The 16,503-nt window shown below is 59.7% G+C and overlaps 1 protein-coding gene across 2 annotated transcripts; it reads right to left on the bottom strand.

The window, feature by feature from the left end:
* Positions 1–2,103: 2,103 nt before the first annotated feature.
* MAG (myelin associated glycoprotein) lies at positions 2,104–14,114 on the bottom strand. 2 transcript variants are annotated; one of them, XM_069457568.1, is made up of 11 exons: positions 14,060–14,114; positions 13,191–13,259; positions 12,674–13,042; positions 11,135–11,431; positions 10,782–11,039; positions 9,462–9,722; positions 4,765–5,052; positions 4,470–4,566; positions 3,583–3,682; positions 3,257–3,301; positions 2,104–2,611 (listed from the first exon to the last, which is right to left on the bottom strand). In XM_069457568.1, exons 2-10 carry the CDS (start codon positions 13,234–13,236, stop codon positions 3,269–3,271), a joined length of 1,749 nt encoding a protein of 582 aa, XP_069313669.1. In that variant the 5' UTR covers positions 13,237–13,259; positions 14,060–14,114; the 3' UTR covers positions 2,104–2,611; positions 3,257–3,268. The 2 variants fall into 2 exon arrangements, with proteins under 2 accessions (XP_069313669.1, XP_069313668.1); XM_069457567.1 differs by lacking the exon at positions 3,257–3,301.
* Positions 14,115–16,503: the final 2,389 nt, after the last annotated feature.

The following is a 16,503-nucleotide window of genomic DNA, read 5'->3' as shown; positions in this document are numbered from 1 at the left end:
GAATAGTGACGTTAACGTCACCCCACACCCCTCCTGGGGTCACCGTGTGCAGCAGCCTGGAGCTGGGGCTGCACTTTGGGCAGCCGGGCTACTGCCCTGCCCAGGTATCGACACTGGTCTGCTCCTCAGGGCGAAGTCCTCAGCGGGGAATTCCTACCAGGCCAGACCTGCTGGAGCCAGAGTCTGTCGTCAGGGGACAGGTGTGCCAGGGCGGGGCCGGGAGCATGTGTGCAGATCTGGAAGAAACTTCCCCCCGGGCCGCCACTGACATCCTGTGCTCTACAGGCCCCAAGCTCACCCTTGGGAGCAGGCGTCACAAGTTGCAGTTTACCTGTGAGGCTCCTTCACGTCCTTCTCCCTGCAAGACTCTGAGCTCCGTGAGAAAGGGGCGAGCCCTGGCCGGCTAGGGCAGGCCTCACAGAGAGTCCCCTTCCCACTGTTCCCAGCCCTACATCTCCTCTTTCCTCCTGCGTGTGACTTCCCCTTCCAGTCAAGTGGCCCCGTGTCCCCTTCCCTCCCAACGTGGTTTGTTTATTCTGCCTCCATCTTTCGCTTTGGACTCTGTCCTGTACCCTCCACCTGCTTCAAAAGCCAGGGACAGCTGCCATCTCGAAACCCTCCCTGCCTGCAGCCCCCACCTCCTTCCTGCCGCAGGGTCAGCACCCAGGCCCTGCGAGCAGGGCTCGGTCCCCACCACGGCGGCCTCTGGAGCCAGGGCTTGGGGCTCCAATCTGGGCTCCCCAGTTACCAGCTGGGGACCTCAGAAGTGATGGAACTTCTTTTTTTTTGTTGTTGTTGTTGTTGAGACAGAGTCTCACTTTGTTGCCCAGGCTAGAGTGAGTGCCGTGGCGTCAGCTTAGCTCACAGCAACCTCAGACTCCTCGGCTTAAGCGATCCTACTGCCTCAGCCTCCCGAGTAGCTGGGACTACAGGCATGCGCCACTATGCCCGGCTAATTTTTTCTATATAGATTTTTTTTTAGTTGTCCATATAATTTCTTTCTATTTTTAGTAGAGACGGGGTCTCGCTCTTGCTCAGGCTGGTCTCGAACTCCTGACCTCAAGCGATCCACCCGCCTCGGCCTCCCAGAGTGCTAGGATTACAGGCGTGAGCCACCGCGCCCGGCCAAGGAGAAGTGATGGAACTTCTTTGTGTCTCAGCACCTCCAGTCGTCATCTGGGGGACTCATCAAAACCCGGATTGGTTTTGATTCCTGCAATCTGGGGTACGGCTGGAGAATTAGCCTTCCTGGCAAGTTCCCAGGTGACGCTGCTGCCCAGGGACCACATGTTGAGAACCATGGTCATCGTCAGAGAAGGGAAACAGATTAATTAATATAAACTGGGTAGAATCATAGTAAGCACTCAACGAATGTTAGTTATTAGTACCATTTACACCAGAGACTCTGGCCCTCTTTAACTTCCTGACAGGGGTTATAGAAAAAGTGCATTTTTAATCAGAACAAATTCCAGGGATGCCCACACCATTTTCTAGCTCCGGGATCCTGGGAAAGTCATCTAGCTTCTCTGAGTCCCAGTGTGCTCATCTTCATAGTGGTTGTCCTGGTGGTCCCTTCTCAGGACAGCCTGAGCTTCCTGAAGGTGCTCAGTATGCAACTGGTGCTTAATGAATGTTTCTTGAACCAAATGCAGTGACATTTGAAAGGCTGATGCCGCAGAGCGCAGCCTGAAAGTGAGGGACAGCCGTCAAAGCAACGCAGGCTCGCGACACACAGAGATTTGTGGTTCCCGCCCCTGAGCGGCAGGGGCTGGGTGGGACGACGGGGGACGGTGGGGACTGTGGTGAGCCGTGGCCACATGCACGTGTGAGCCCAGTGCTGCCGGCTGAACTGACTGCAGCAGGCGCAGGAGTGAGGATTGCTATGTGACGTCACCCAGGAGTCAAACCGGACCCAGCCTGCAGCTGCCAGTTCAGAGTGGGAACAAGTTGATGGCAGTCGGCCAGGGCTCAGGGCTGGAGTCCCCAGGCCCTTGCCCCCACGCAGGGCCCAGCAGAGAGCAAAGAGGAACTCTGATTATTCTAGAACAGCGAGATGGAGGCTCCCCAAGGGTGGGTCAAAAAGCATAAGGATCTAGACTGGTATTTGGCTTCGGGGCATTTATTTCATGTCCCTTGTGTAAAGGCCCTGGGGCCAGGTGTGGGGGCAGGTGACCAGGCAGGGGCAGCAATAAATAACATGGACAGACGGGCTCCCCTCCAGACAGACGAGGTTAAAGGAGGTTGGAGGGGAGCTGTGTTGGGGTGTGGGTGCCGGCAGGGAGGGCTGGGAAGGAGGGGAGGCCAGGCCCCAGGACCTCACTGTCACCTGTCCCAGCCCCTTCCTGCCCTAGCCCCCTGCTACTTTAGGGAGGAAGGGAGCCCGCAGCCAGTGGGGGCCAGCGAGGGTCCTGAGGGGGGGTGGCCACACGGGCTGCCCCCAGCTCCGTCACTTGACGCGGATTTCAGCATACTCAGCTAGCTCCTCCGTCAGAGTGTAGCTGTCCTTGGTGGGTCGTTTTCCCAGGTCCGAGTGGGAGTAGCTCAGGTCCAGCTCCGGGGGCTCCCCCCGAAGGCCCAGCAGCCTCCTCTCAGACCCCAGGCGCCTCTCACTCTGCAGGGGGAACCACTCGTTAGCAGGCCCGTCCCCACCGTCTCCTGACGCCAAGGCTGAGTGTTTGTGCTCCCCTGGCGCCTGAGTGCAGAGAAGCGCCTGTGACCCTCCTTCCTCAAAGAGCGCCACCCAGCGAGCCCCGCAGCCACCGGGTCCCGCTCTGGAGCCTTTGCTGGGGCTCCTGCCCTCCTCACTGCTGAGCTGGAAATGTGCCCACAAACTCAGTTTCTCCAGGAAGCCTTCTTCCACATAGGAATTTTGGGGGCACACAATTTAACCCCTAACACCTTCCCACATTAAAGCCACTTAGTCGGGCTCCCACCTCTCCCAATGTGGGGAATGGCTGGCTCAGTAGGGCCCCCGCCCTGTGTCTGTACCTGGCGTGGGCTCCCTCCTCAATCTGGAGGGTCCTGCGGGAGAGCCTGGGGCTTCCCCATCACGCTATCCTCCCCCTGCCCCACAGGCATTCGGACACACACGGACGGTGGCCACAGACAAGAGGGAGCAGCAATGGGACCGAACAGACAGGGCCAGACTTAGCCAGAGACCGCCTTGGACGCCTGACGGGGACGCACACACAATCACGCCAACCCCAGGGCCCAAGGAGGGCCCAGAGGCAGGCACACTGAGGCCCCTGGAACCTACCTCCTGGGGCGCTCAGTGACATTCCTGGGTAGAGAGCTCTCTGGACTATTGGAGAAGGAAATGCAGTCACAGACACAGGCAGGGAGGGTGAGGGCTCCCTTGGGCCCCGTACCCCATAGTCCCCTACACAGCCTCAGCCTGGACCTCCTCCTCCCCAGCCTCCAGGTCCAACCCAGCCTCCCACTTCCCACTTCTTTCCTCTCCTCCTCTGAGAGGCCACCACCACCTCCCACCCCTGCCTTAGCTTCATATGTTCTCCCCAGGCCCCTGGTGTCCCTGGTATCCAGTCCCCAGTTAGCTGTGGGCTGCAGGGCTCTGGTCCTCACCTCGTACTTCTCCGGTGCCCCAGAGATGCGGAAGTCACTGCTGAACAGGACTTGGGGGTTGTCCCCTGCCGAGAAGCTAGGGCTCTCTGTCACATTCTTTCTGCAGGGGAGGACAAGTCAGCCCCAATGGGCCACCCAGGCCCCCCTCTCCTCTCGCTGTCTGCAGCCCCATCTACCTTAGGAGTTGGGCCTAAGGGACCCCAAAGCTGCTCCCACTATCTCTCTAGGATGGGGCAAACCATCTCTCCAGAAAGACCAACCTCCTCTTGGGCACCTCGGCCCACCCCTCCCGTGGCTGGGACTTCTACCCTGGCTGAGAACCCGGCCCCTGGTCTCTGCCACTTTTTAGGACCCCAGTCTGGATTCTCTGGGTTCCCTCATGTGCTCTGGGTCTGTCTGCCCCTCTTGCTGCCAGGGTGTGGAACGAGGAGGTTAATTCACTTTCAGGACAGCTGATGCGTGTGTGTTGCAAGGAAGAAAAGTAGCGGCGGCTCAGGGGTGCCAGGTGGGTGTGGTCTGGGGCTGGGGAGTGGTTTTGTTGCCACAGATGTGTGTAATCTTTAGTGCTTCTGGGCCCAGCTGGAACTGACGCTGTGGCTGCAGGGGTCCCTGGGCTTTCCCCCCCGCCCCCCCGCTGCCGGAGTATGCAGGGGGGTGGGGGGTCTCCTGGAGACGGGAGGCCAGGCCGTGGCAGGGGGTGTGGGGAGACGGGCAGCGACTGAGGCTGTCACAGGAGCCCCCCGATCCCGCATCCAGCTGAACATTCTCCCGGCAGAATCCACCCTCCCCACACAGACAGCGCCGCCCTCCTTGCCCCCCCTTAGCTTCCAACCCCGCCTCAAGCCCCCTTTGGAGACTGCCCGGCCCGAGATCACCCTGGCACTCACTTCCTGCGCGTCTGGGTGATGTAGCAGACGATGGCAATCAGGATGGCGAAGGCGACCACGGCTCCCACGGGCCCAATCTTGGCCCACATCAGCCGGTCTGAGGACAGAGAAGATGCAGGCACCCTCAGGGGGGCTGGTGGTTGTGAGGACACCTGGGTCCTTAGGAGGCACGCTGGGATGACAGTCAGAAGATTCACGTAGCCGGCGCATCCTGGCACTGACTGCCCAGCGTGGGGGCTCCTGGCTCCACGTGCAGTCCCTCCCGTGGCTCCCACCCCCGGGCCACGCCACTCACGGGCTCCCTGGAAGGGCAGCTCCAGGCTCTTGGTGCCGTAGAGGTTCCTGGAGGTGCAGATGACCCGGGGCGGGGCCTGGGCCTGGCCGCGCAGCGTGAGGATGCTGGTGAGCAGGAGGCCGCTGCGCTCCGAGTACACGAACTCCCGCTCCGTCTCGTTCACAGTCACGTTGCGCGACGGCAGCTCAAAGGCCACGGACGGCTCCGGGTTGGATTTCACCACGCACAGGCACTGCACCGTGTCTCGGGCCGCTGCACAGTGCGACTCCAGGAGGATCACGGGGGCGACTGCGAGGGAAAGACCGAGACTGCGAGTGGCCTGTGGCCGGTGTGGGGCTGCGCCTGGGGGGACTCCTCGGCTGAGGCCAGACCAGGGTGGCCAAGGGGGGGCGGTCACCAGTTCCCCCCACTTTTTTCTGTGTCCTGAGAAACCCAGAGGGCCTTGACCGCTCTGCGACCCGGCCAGCTGCATGTTTCCCCGCAGGCTTGAACCCAAGGTGGGGCCTCGAACATTCTCAGGCACTGATGAAGGGGTTTAGGCCGTTGTCTGCAACACTGAAAGAAACTAGCCCCGGCCCTGAGCCAAAGTCCTTAAACCCTCCTATAAACTCCGTACCCGGAACGCTCGGTGGGGACACATCTGGGCAGAGCATCCCTTTCTCTCGCTGCCTGCAAGGACACTCTGTGGCACTCCGTAAGGTCCCCTAGTAAACACACTGGACTGATCGCCCTGGCATTTTGTGCTTCTTTCCGGAATCCAAATCAGCCCCATCTCAGGACAGGTTGGGGTACTCCCTTGTGGAAACCTCCCTAGTTGCCCCAAAGCGGGCGACTTCAGCCTCGGGTTCGGCCTGGAAGGAGCACCCCCGCAGAGGTGAGCCGTGTTCCGCTTTGCTTGCTCTCTTACGCTCTCTGTGTTCACCTAGTAACATAATCAGATTATGGCACTCCTGCTCAAAACCCTCCTCCGCTGGCTCCCTGGGTCACTTAGAATAAAATCCAAATTGTTTGGTCTACAAGGCCCCTCAGGCCCCGGCCACACTCCTTCTCCTTCTCTCCCGACCCCCGGCTCAGTCCTTTCCGGCCACACTGGCCTCCTTGCCGTTTCTCAGGCTCAGAGCTCTTTCCCGCCGCAGTGTCTTTGTGTCTCTCCTTCAACCTGAACACCTGCCTCGGTTACCTGCGGAACAGCCTCCCCCCTCCCTGCAGGTCTCTGCACAGGTCCTGCCCCTGAGCACCCTGGAAGCTGTGTTCCCTCCGCTCATCATTCACTCTGTCACTTGTCCCCTACCCACGTTACATGCTGATGTGGTTGGTCTCTTATTTCCACCAAGACGACTTGCTCTGTCTCCGCCCTGCGCCCACCGAGCGGGGAGGAGCTCCTGAGCTCCCCCAGCCCCCAGCCTCCTCAGGCCCTCGGCCCCCCACCCCCCCACCTCTGCTCCCCGCTTTCAGCCCGTCCTGCACCACCCCCATTGCCGCCAGCACCAAACACCACCTTCCACCCAAAGCCATTCTGTTGAGCTTTGCTTTTCTGCCATTTGATTACAAAAATAGTACTGGTGTGGTTTTTTTTCCTTTCATTTTCCAAAATAAGAAGTTACATTATAGCATCGAATGTCTCTTTTTCAACTACGTTCTCTTTCCCTCCTCTGCTTGCTGTAGACTGAGCGCCGGTCTCAGTTCTGGCCCACACCCACTCACTCACCGGCAAAAGACCCCTGGCCCACCTACCCCACTGATTTTCAATTTCCAGCCGAAAAGAACATGCCGGTAACAGTGACGCGCCAGGGAAGCGCGTGAGCAGATGCATTCGCCACAGGTATTGGGACCTCAGTGCAAACGCCTCCAGGTCTACTAAATACAAAACGAGAGGCTCCAAATCCTCTTTAGGCAGACAGGCATTATGTCCACCGTGGAGTTAACCAATCAACACGCCTCGGAGTAAACTAATAACAAACCTGAACTAAAAATAGATCAAACTTTTTAAAAACTTTCCACTCAAGACATCCCTGCCTCTGCTTCAGTGACAAGCGTCCACCCCAGCGTCTGGGGTGAGGCCAGCACCCTGCCTGTGCGCGGTAGCTCCGAGGGCAACCTGGAAGAACTCTGAACCCCTGAGGTGACACGAGACAAACCCCAAAGACAAAAGTGCAAAGAATGGGGAGTTAGGGACCGGAAAGCTGTGGCTGGAGTCCCAGCGCTGCCACCTGCTGGCTGGCCGAGGCCACGCAGCTTCCCGGGGCCTCCGCGGTGCCGTTCTGAAGTGCACAGACAGGGCTCAGGGTCCTCAACTCACAGGGGGCTACGGGACTCCGACGGTGGGCACATAAGTGTGTCGTGAACACGCCACATCCCACCCAAGTACTTATGGCCAGACAGCTTGAACCGTCCCGGCAGAGGGAGCCCCTGAGCAAAGCCTCAGCGGCAGAACACACGGCAGATGCCCAACCTGGAGTCCCAAGGGAAGGTCAGTGGGAAAAGACGATGACATCTACGGGGACATAGCAGTGTCAGGCACTGGGGACACTCAGAGCAATTCTCCTAGTCCTCACAGCTGCCTCTGTGGAAACTGTATTCAGACCCTTTGTCAGAGGATGGGGCCGAGGGTTGGCAAAGGTGAAGTCACTTGCCTGAGGTCACACAGCAAGACGGAGACAGAGCTGGGATTCAGCCCTGGACACTGGCAACACTTCAGTTTACTTGTGTTAAACTGGGGTGAAGAGCCGTCCTCTGCCCCCATTTCACGTGGTTGTGAGAACAAAATAGGTCAATACGTAACGTGCTCAGACTAGTCCCCCACACGTCGCAAGCGCTCAGCGGGGGTGGACGCCGCCTGCACGGCCCATGCTGTGCGAGGCCCTGGGGTTGGCAGGAAGGACAGGTGGGTGCCCTGCCCGGGGATCACCCACCATTGTCAGCGAACACTAAAGCCCTGGTGCCGGGGCACATCAGGTGCACGGACAGAGGGCGGCACTTTGACACCGGCCTTGGAGAGGAGTGCGGAGCTAGCAGGTGGGGCGGGGGACAGGGCCACCGCTGCCCCTCCACTCCAGCAGGTTGAAGGCCACCCACTCCCAATCTGTTTGTTTGATTCCAAGAGAAGCCAGATGAAGTGAGCGCTTGGGTGTCCGGGGCTGTGAGGAGGTGGAGCCGCCGGAAGTCTAACAGCTGGGGCAGACAGGAGTCTGGAAGAATCCTGGCTCTGACCAACCTTCCTAGCTACATGGCTACATGGCTTCCGGAATTCCGACCTTTAGTTTTCTCCCCAGTGAAGACGGACAATAATAACACACACCTGTTTCACGGCATGACCACAAGGACCACGAGATAACCCCCTCGGAGGATGCAATTCCTTAACGAATGTCTGCCGTCTGCTGATTACACAGGAGGGGTCTGTGACTGAGCTGAGGACGCACGTGACATGCTGGTGCTCATGTGCAGAGGCTTCCGTTAGATACTCAGGGGCTTCTCCGACTCTGACACATGAGAACCACCGGCGTGGGGTGTAACGGGAGAACGGGTTAGCCAGCCCGACGGCATGTCGGGACGGGAGAGCGGGGTACCGTACAGCCACACGCCACGACCGAGGGGGCAGAGCCACGGACGAACACGCTGGAAGATCATTGTCTCAGAGGAGTGGGCCACCTCAGCTCTGCCACGGGAGGTGGCACTGCAGGAACGAGCTGGGACTACCGTGTACTGATTCTGGCCACGTGCAGAGTACTGAGGACGTGCCACGGAGCAGACACTCGACTGAATGCTTCACCTGTTGAATCTCATTGAACCTCGTGTGGGGAGGGCCATCATAGGAGGAGTTTCGAGACTAACGCCAGAGGCCAGAAAGGAGCTGAGGAGGAAACGGGAAAGGGAAACTCGCAGGGGGAGCTGCTTGAGGAAGGGGAGTGCACACTGACACGGCCGCTGCACCCGGGAGGGCTGGCCGGGCGCGCTGCTGCCCACAGAGAGGAGGTCAGGGGAGGTGCTGGTTTGCAGAGCAGTGATGAGTTTCATTTCCAAGAGAGGAGCTTTCTATGTGCCTCCGTCTCATCTCTCTAGCTACACTGTGTCTGTTAACAAGCTTGGTGTCCTCTCGGTCCTGTCCCCCACCTCCCACAGAGCTGAACAGCCCTTTGCACATAACAATTGCTCCATCAATGTATTCTGATGTCAGAACGTAGGATGAGGTCAACTTTGGGCGGTGCAGAAGAGTGAAACCACACCACCAGGATTTAAATCTCAAATTATGCTATTTTCTTAGCCGTGTGACCTTGGGCAAATGGCATAACGTCTCTGGGCCTCAGTGTCCTTCTCTGTAAACTAGGGACAGTAATCGAACCGCTCACGAGGATGAAATGAGTGGGTCCCTGTGCAGTGCTTCCAACAGTGCCTAGAACATAGCGACACTCTACCAGGGTTAGACATCACGGCTATTGTTTTAGTTCATGCAGAGGTTCGGTGGCCACAGGATCCAGAAATCTACCTGGTCAAAAGCCCACCCTAGGATGCAGGAACACAGTATTCTCCGAGGGGATTTCTATTTTCTTGCTGTGCATTCAGCTTCCCTGCCCTCCCTATCTGCGGGTGAGGAAGGGCAAGGCTGACACTGGCTGGGACACATGGTCACCTCTCGGTAATCCAGGTGTCCCCCATCGGGCCATCCATCTGCGAGCGGGGGTGGACGTGGGGGTACTCACACTCCACAGACAGGTTGAAGGCAGTGGCCCTCTGGCCATACTGGTTCTCAGCCACACACCAGTACTCTCCGTCATCCTCAGGCTTGACTGCCGGCAGCTCCAGCTGCAGTTCGCTCTCGTAGATGACGGTGGCCAGGATCTGCTTCTCCTTGAAGATGGTGAGAATAGGGTCCGGGTTGCTCTGAGTAGAGCACAAGATGGAGACCGTCTCCCCCTCCACGGCCACCATTGTCCCGTTCACCGTCGGCTTCCAGGGTGCATCTGGAGGGCAGGACAGGGAGCTGATGGTCAGAACCAGAAGGTGCTTCTCCGGCCAGCCAACTCCACCTGCCTCAAACATGACCCCAGACACCCCGAACCCAGCACACCAGTTCAGGATGGCTCAGGTAACCCCAGTCCTGGCTGGCTTGTAGACAAGAACAGGGGCTTTGCACCCAGAGTGCCTGTCTTTGGATCCCCTTCCAAGCTGTGTGTGGACCCATGTCTTAATACCTCTGGGCCTCACTTTTCTCATCTGGAAAACGGGTTTAATAATAGTTCCAACCTCACAGAGATGATCCTCCAACGTTCACTGAGAACTGCTGAGTAACAGGCACTGTGGTGGCTTGAACAAAGCCCGTGTGGGGAGACGCTACATAAGTAAATAAAATATGTATGTAGCAAGATGGGGGCAAGTTCTACGACGAAAAATAAAGCGGGCCAGAGGATGGGACATCAGGGTAGTTACAGTTTTAGATAGGACGGTGAGGGACAGCGTCCGTGAGCCTGGAAGGAGCCTAGCCGGGTGCCTGGGGATGAGTGTGTGTGTGAAGCATCAGGCACTACCGAGTACATGTTGGCTGTGGCTGTCCCTGTTATCCTCAGCCCCCAGCACTCTGCCTCAATAAACATGTGTGAATGAATGAATCGCCCCTTCTTAGTTCCCAGCTAAGAATCCTGTTCTGACCAGCACACTTCTGGCCACGCCATAATGTCTATGTGCACATAAGGGACCCGGTGAGGCCTGGGGTCCCCTCAACTCTCCATTAGAACTACAACAGGATTCATTTTAAAAATGCAGGTTCCTGGGCCAGGCCCACATCTACACCAGACCCACCCAGGGCTGCCCCCAGGAAACTATTTAACAGGGGACAGGGACGGAAATTGTGTCTTCTGATCGTGCCTTGCAGTAAGAGCGGTGCACGGCAGGTGCCCCAGATACTGGAGGAGACAGAAGGAACCTTGACCTGCAGCCTCCACGGCGTCTCCGGCCCCCGCTCGCCCTGGGTGAGGCCGCTCTGCCCTCATCGCTCCGCCGTGGGTCCCCCGCGTGCGACTCACACATGACGCTGAGCTCCACGGTGCGGTTGTCCTGGCCGTAGGCATTCTCTGCCAGGCAGGCGTAGACACCGTCCTCCTCAGGGGTCACCTCGTCCAGCTCCAGCAGCAGGCTCTCGGCTACGGCCTCCCGCAGCACCGTCCCGTCCCGCATCCAGGTCAGCAGCGGCAGGGGGTTGCTGTCAGCCCCGCAGAGCAGGCTGACGTGGGAGCCGTCGATGGCCTCCACCGACGAGTTCATTTCCACGATCACCGGGGGGTCTGAGGCCCGCACACCACCCGGGGTTAGCGGGCATGTGCGGCAGACCCAGCCCCGCCCCACCCCCAGCCCGCCCCCGGCCCGCACCCAGGCTCACACTTGACGTCCAGGCTGGCGTAGCCCTCGAACTGCAGGGTGGTGTTGGGGAAGGAGGCCTGGCAGCCCAGCCGGTGGCCGTTGGCCTCCCTGGTGGGCACAAAGTGCAGCAGCGACACCTGCACCCAGGTGCCCTCGTCCTCCCGCAGCCGACCCAGCACCGCCGGCTCGCCCAGCCCTTCGTGGCCCAGCCAGCTCAGCTCTGGGCGCAGCTCTGGGCAGTTGTCCGGCACCATGCAGCTGACCTCCACCTCCGTGCCTGCCACCACCTCCGGGGGCACCACGATGTTGGGGGTGTCTACACGAGGTGGGGAGAAGGAGGGATGAGGAAGCAGCACTGGGCTTCGGGTCACCCCCACCCTGCCCAACTCCACTGCGGGTAGCTGGCCCGCTCCCCCGTCTCTGGGTACAGAATTCCCTTCCGCCTTCCTCTTCTAGGTTACCCTTGACCCAGAAACCCTCCGCAGATCCAGCCAGGGGGAGCAAGTAACGGCAGCTGCCTGAGCACCCCACAGCGCTTAGCTTGCCCGGTCCTGGCAGCGATGCCGGCAGGTGCTAGTATTTTGCTGATTTTGCAAATGAGGAAACTGAGGCCACAGCTAGAACCGGGTAAAACTGGGCTCCAAACCCCGTCACTCTGGCTTCAGCTTCTGTGCTCCTGACCTCTCTCCTCTCCCATGTGAGCTTTGCTTTCTCCTTCCACCTGCGTCGGTGTGTACGTTGTGTGTGGTGTGGTGAGTGCTGTATGTAGTGTGTGGTGTGTGTAGGGCATGTGGGGTGTGTCTGTGTGTGTGTGTGTGCACATGTGTGTGCTGCACCTGTGTGGCCTTTTCCCACACCAGGGCTGTCATCTGGCTCCTTCTATAGACTCCAGCCGCAGGGAAACCCGGATCTAAGGGCTCCCAGCCGTGGGGCGTCTCAGACATCGGGCAGAGGGCCCTATTCTGATTGCCAAATCTGGCCATAGCTGCATGTTATTTGTCCTGGCCTAAAAAATTTTTTTTAATATCTGAATTAGCTGATATTTAATAATGAAGAGATCACATAAAAAAATCCGTAATTAACAATTCCGAGTGCTGACAGCGGTGGGCCTGCTTTCCGTTAGCCAGAGCTGGGTGGCGGTGCCAGGCCCTGCTCTGAGCTTTGACGACTATTCACTCATCAGCTGTAAGTGCTGTTCTTGTCCCTGTTTCACAGAGGAGGAGACCAAGACCCAGGGACTTGGTAAGTGACTTGCCCAGGGTGACCTTGCTCAAGCAGGGATCCAGAGGCCTTGCCCCAACCCCTGGGCCCCACCGGGTTGTTTCTAGAACAGTAAGAGCACCAGTGTGCCTCTGAGGGCAGCAAGACTATTTTGGGCCCTGCTTTGTTCATTTCTGTCGTCTGCACGGTCTGTGGCGTTGAGGTTTGCACCCCCAGCCAAACCAGCGCCTCCCAGATCTGCCATCCACCCTCCCGGGGAGGTGCTGGAGAGGACACCCCTGCCTGCCACGGCGCTGCCCCAGCCCCTCGGTGCCCGCACGACCCCTGGGGGACTCACTGATGATGTCCAGGACGCTGTGCTCTGAGAAGGTGTACTGATTGTAGCCCCCCAGGTCCCCGCGGAAGTAGTACTTGCCGCCCAGCTCGGGGCTGACGCTGCTGAGCAGGAGGGTGCAGTTGCGCAGGCCCAGGTCCCCCAGGAGGCGGCTGCGGCCCTGGAAGCTCTCGTGGACGACTTGAGTGCGTGACTTGAAGACCACCGGGGGGTAGTTCTTGGGGTAGGGGCTATTGAAGTACCAGACGCCGTGCACGACCGCAGGCCGCAGCTCGTCAGGGAAGTCGAAGCGGCAGGGGATGGAGACGCAGGTGCCCTCGAAGGCTGAGATGGACGAGGGCATCCAGGCCCCCCAGTGACCCCCTCGGGAGGCTGCGGGAGAGCAGGGGCGCTGAGGCTGAGGGTCATGTCCCCCCTGGGTCACCCCCTCCCGCTCCCATCACCTGCCACTGGCCTAGGGGGCCAGGGACCCCCAGAAACAGCCCCAGCCTGCTCAGGGGCCAGGACCCCCAGCCATTACCTGAAATCATAATCCAAAACAGGGGCAGTGCCGTGAGGAATATCATTTTGTGCAGCAAGTGAGCGATAGCTGGGGAGAAGAGGAGAGGGTCAACCCCGTCCAGGGCACGTGAGGGGGTGTTCTGTGTCAGGGGTTCAGGAAGGGACCTGTTTGGGTGTGAGCTGCTCCTGCTATTATTTATATTTATTTATTTATTTTTTTTGAGACAGAGTCTTGCTTTGTTGCCCGGGCTAGAGTGAGTGCCGTGGCGTCAGCCTAGCTCACAGCAACCTCAAACTCCTGGGCTTAAGCAATCCTCCTGCCTCAGCCTCCCGGGTAGCTGGGATTACAGGCATGCGCCGCCATGCCCAGCTAATTTTGTTCTATATATATTTTTAGTTGGCCAGATAATTTTCTTTCTATTTTTTAGTAGAGACGGGGGGTCTCACTCTTGCTCAGGCTGGTCTCGAACTCCTGACCTTGAGCGATCCACCCGCCTCGGCCTCCCAGAGTGTTAGGATTACAGGCGTGAGCCACCGCGCCCGGCCTTATAATTTTTTATAATTACAAACACATGGCATTGGCCGTGTGCCAGGCCCCAGTGCTTTACTTCGCTCTATTAACTCATCTGATGTCTTTGAGGCAGGTGCAATTATTAGCCTCATTGTATAGCCAAGGCCCAGAGAGGTTAAGTAACTTGCCCGAGACCACACAGCTGGTTGGCAGTCTTACCCACCAAGCCGTCCTGTCTCTAGGCAGCGGTGATGTCCTGATGACTATTTTCACTGCTGTTACGCCCCTGGGGATCTCCAGAAAGTTAAGAATCAAGGCTGGGCCAGGAGGAATCAAGAGAAGCCAGGAGGACAGGGAAGGTGGTGCCCGGCCCTCACCTCAATCTCCCTGAGTGGGGAACGTCCTCTGGTTCCACTGAGGCTGCCAGCCAACCTGGAAGGAGAGTCAGACGGGTGCGAGGGGGCAGTGGCCCGATCACCCACCGCCCTGCGCTTGCAGCGTCTCCTGCACGGGTGGCGGCGTGTTGTAAGGCTGCCCACGTGGCCTCTGTTTCCCGTGGACGCTCGGGACCGTCCCACACAGCCGCGAAGCTACTCCACAGCGACACCTCCCCCCAAGCTGGGATGTGGGAGAACTGTGGGGAGGGGAGGAGACAGCAGCATGGGGGGCGAGGCAGGGGGTGTGGCGAGCGGGGCGAGGGAGCAGATGTCCCACGGCTGAGGCCCGGGGGTGGCCACAGGGACTCGGTCCCATCAATGACTGGGTTTCACGGCATCAGCATTCCCAACATGCCGTGTGAATTCCTGCCGCCCTCTCCCACCCCACAGACGGCCCTGGTGTCCCCACCCTCTCCAGAGGCCAGTGCCCGGTACAAAAGAGTCCTGTTCCCTTGGGGAGAGGGAGCTTCATCCTGGGGGGCCTGCCAGGGTAGGTGGGGAGTGAGAGAGGAGTCAGGCACTCCTGGCTGGGCTTTGAGGGGGCCGGGAAGGACTGGGGTGGGGGCTCATGGGCCTCTGGCACCCGGCTGCTCTGTGGGTCGCCTCGGGGTGGGAGCCAGGGTTTCCCAGTGGCTGCTTTCCCAGCCGCCGCTGCCCTGTTCCCACAGTCACAGATCCTGCACAGACACAGCCGAACGCTGGTGTGAAATGTGACAGGTCTCGTCCCAGCCGGAAAGAGAGGCTCACACAACAGAGACACGCGCAGGCACCGAGACCCCTGTCCCCACAGAGATGTGCCAGCCCTCACACAGCCACAGAGGCACACCTGGGCTCCGCACACACCTGGACAGACGCGGGCCCTGCCGTTCAGGCCCACCTGCAGCCCTGCCCGCGTGCCAGGCTCACAAAGACACAAGGACCTGCGCACACACACTGAGCTGCAGCTGTAGGCGGGGCCGCCCAGACACGCGCTGCCGGGCACAAGGCAGATGCCACCCTTGCACCTGCAACAGGACGGTGCAGGACAGACACAGTGAGGGCCAGCGCACGGCCCTCGCAGACATGGGAAATGGGCCCGCAGGCCATGCGTGCCCAACGACTGAACCTGCTCTCGGGTGGGGGCCAACACGGTCTTAGCTGTTACAACGTGTCGTGGTTCTCTAAAGCGCCACGTCCACAGGCAGGTATATGGCGTATCTGCAGTGTGAAAATTTCAAGGCAGGAATGGAACTAGGGAAAACGCTCCAGAAGCTTCCCTAGGGGGGCATGATGAAAAACGTTGAGAAACACTGATGCAGACAGACTCGCACGGGAGAGGTGCGTGGGAGGCCATGCACGTGTGCACACGTGAGCGCACACACACCTGTCATGCGCCCAGGTGCCAGAGCTCGCTCGCTCACAGCCCACGGCCCCCACCCACTCCCACACCGCAGGGTGCCAGTGCCTGATCACCCGGGCGCCCTTCCGCTCTGCCCCAGCCCCAGGCACTTCCACCCCATCTGCCCACACTTGGGGGCCCCAGGGGAGCTGCTCTTGCAGAACCTCCAGCTACGAGGGGTGCCCAGGAGGGCCTTTTGTTCTTTCTCTCTGAGGTTTCTCCCCAAAGCCCCCGTCGCTGCCGTCCCTACAGTCGTCCCAGCCCATTCCCAAAGCAGGCCCAAACCACACCCTCCTGCGGCCTAAATTAGTGGCCATTCGCAGTGACCCTCCCTCATCCAGAGCACCTGACCTTGTCCTGCTGTGGGTGCCGCCGCCCGGGGCTCTGCTCCCCCGCGCCCCGGCCTCCCCACGCAGTACTCACTTGGGTGCTCTTGCTGCTGCGCCTCTGCACCCGCCGCCGGCCCAGCTCGAGGTCCCCTGCCTCCCAGGGTCTAGGCCCCCACTTGCGGGCCCCTCCCCTCCCCCCGGGTGCCAGGGGCCGCCTGCCTCCAGGGCCCAGCTCCTCCCTGCCCCCGGGGGAGGGGGGCACAAAGGGGCCCTTGTCACCACGGGGCTCGGACAGGGCAGCCTGATGCCTGGGTTCTACGAGCTCCTTCCTGGAGGGATGGGGGGCTGCCTTGCTCGCTCCCCGCGCCTCCGTCACTGTGCGCCCTGATTCTGGGTCTCTGGGGAGGCAGTCTAATCCCTCTGGAAGTCTCAGGCTGAGGGACAGGAGGCGGTGTCCTCTGGCAACGTCAGGTGTAACCTCAGTCCCAAGGGGCCAGCAGAGGCTGGTGTGGGCAGGGGGAGGAGACAGGGCCCTCCCACCCTCCCCGAATGGCTTCCCCCTCAGTCATCCTGGTCCATTTTCCTCTTGGCTTCTCTTGCCATCTAAAATGACCGTACATGTCAACTGTCTTCATGGGAACGCGAGCTCCATGAGATCGGGGGCTCGGTCTGCATCG

This window comes from Eulemur rufifrons, chromosome 24 (assembly GCF_041146395.1).
Source record: "Eulemur rufifrons isolate Redbay chromosome 24, OSU_ERuf_1, whole genome shotgun sequence".
NCBI classification, from domain to species: domain Eukaryota; kingdom Metazoa; phylum Chordata; class Mammalia; order Primates; family Lemuridae; genus Eulemur; species Eulemur rufifrons.
The sequence above is the reverse complement of the archived record's forward strand: the minus strand, read 5'-3'. Positions and strand labels throughout refer to the sequence as shown.

Bases quoted from the DNA above. Each gene is read 5' to 3' on its own strand.
- MAG (XM_069457567.1), bottom strand. From the start codon at position 13,236: ATGATATTCCTCACGGCACTGCCCCTGTTTTGGATTATGATTTCAG. The intron at 3,683-4,469 runs GTGAGTGCCAGG...CCTCCCCTGCAG, and splicing joins ATCACCCAGACGCGCAGGAA to AAAGAATGTGACAGAGAGCC. The intron at 2,612-3,582 runs GTGAGGACCAGA...TTCCCCCTGCAG, and splicing joins GGGCACCGGAGAAGTACGAG to AGTGAGAGGCGCCTGGGGTC.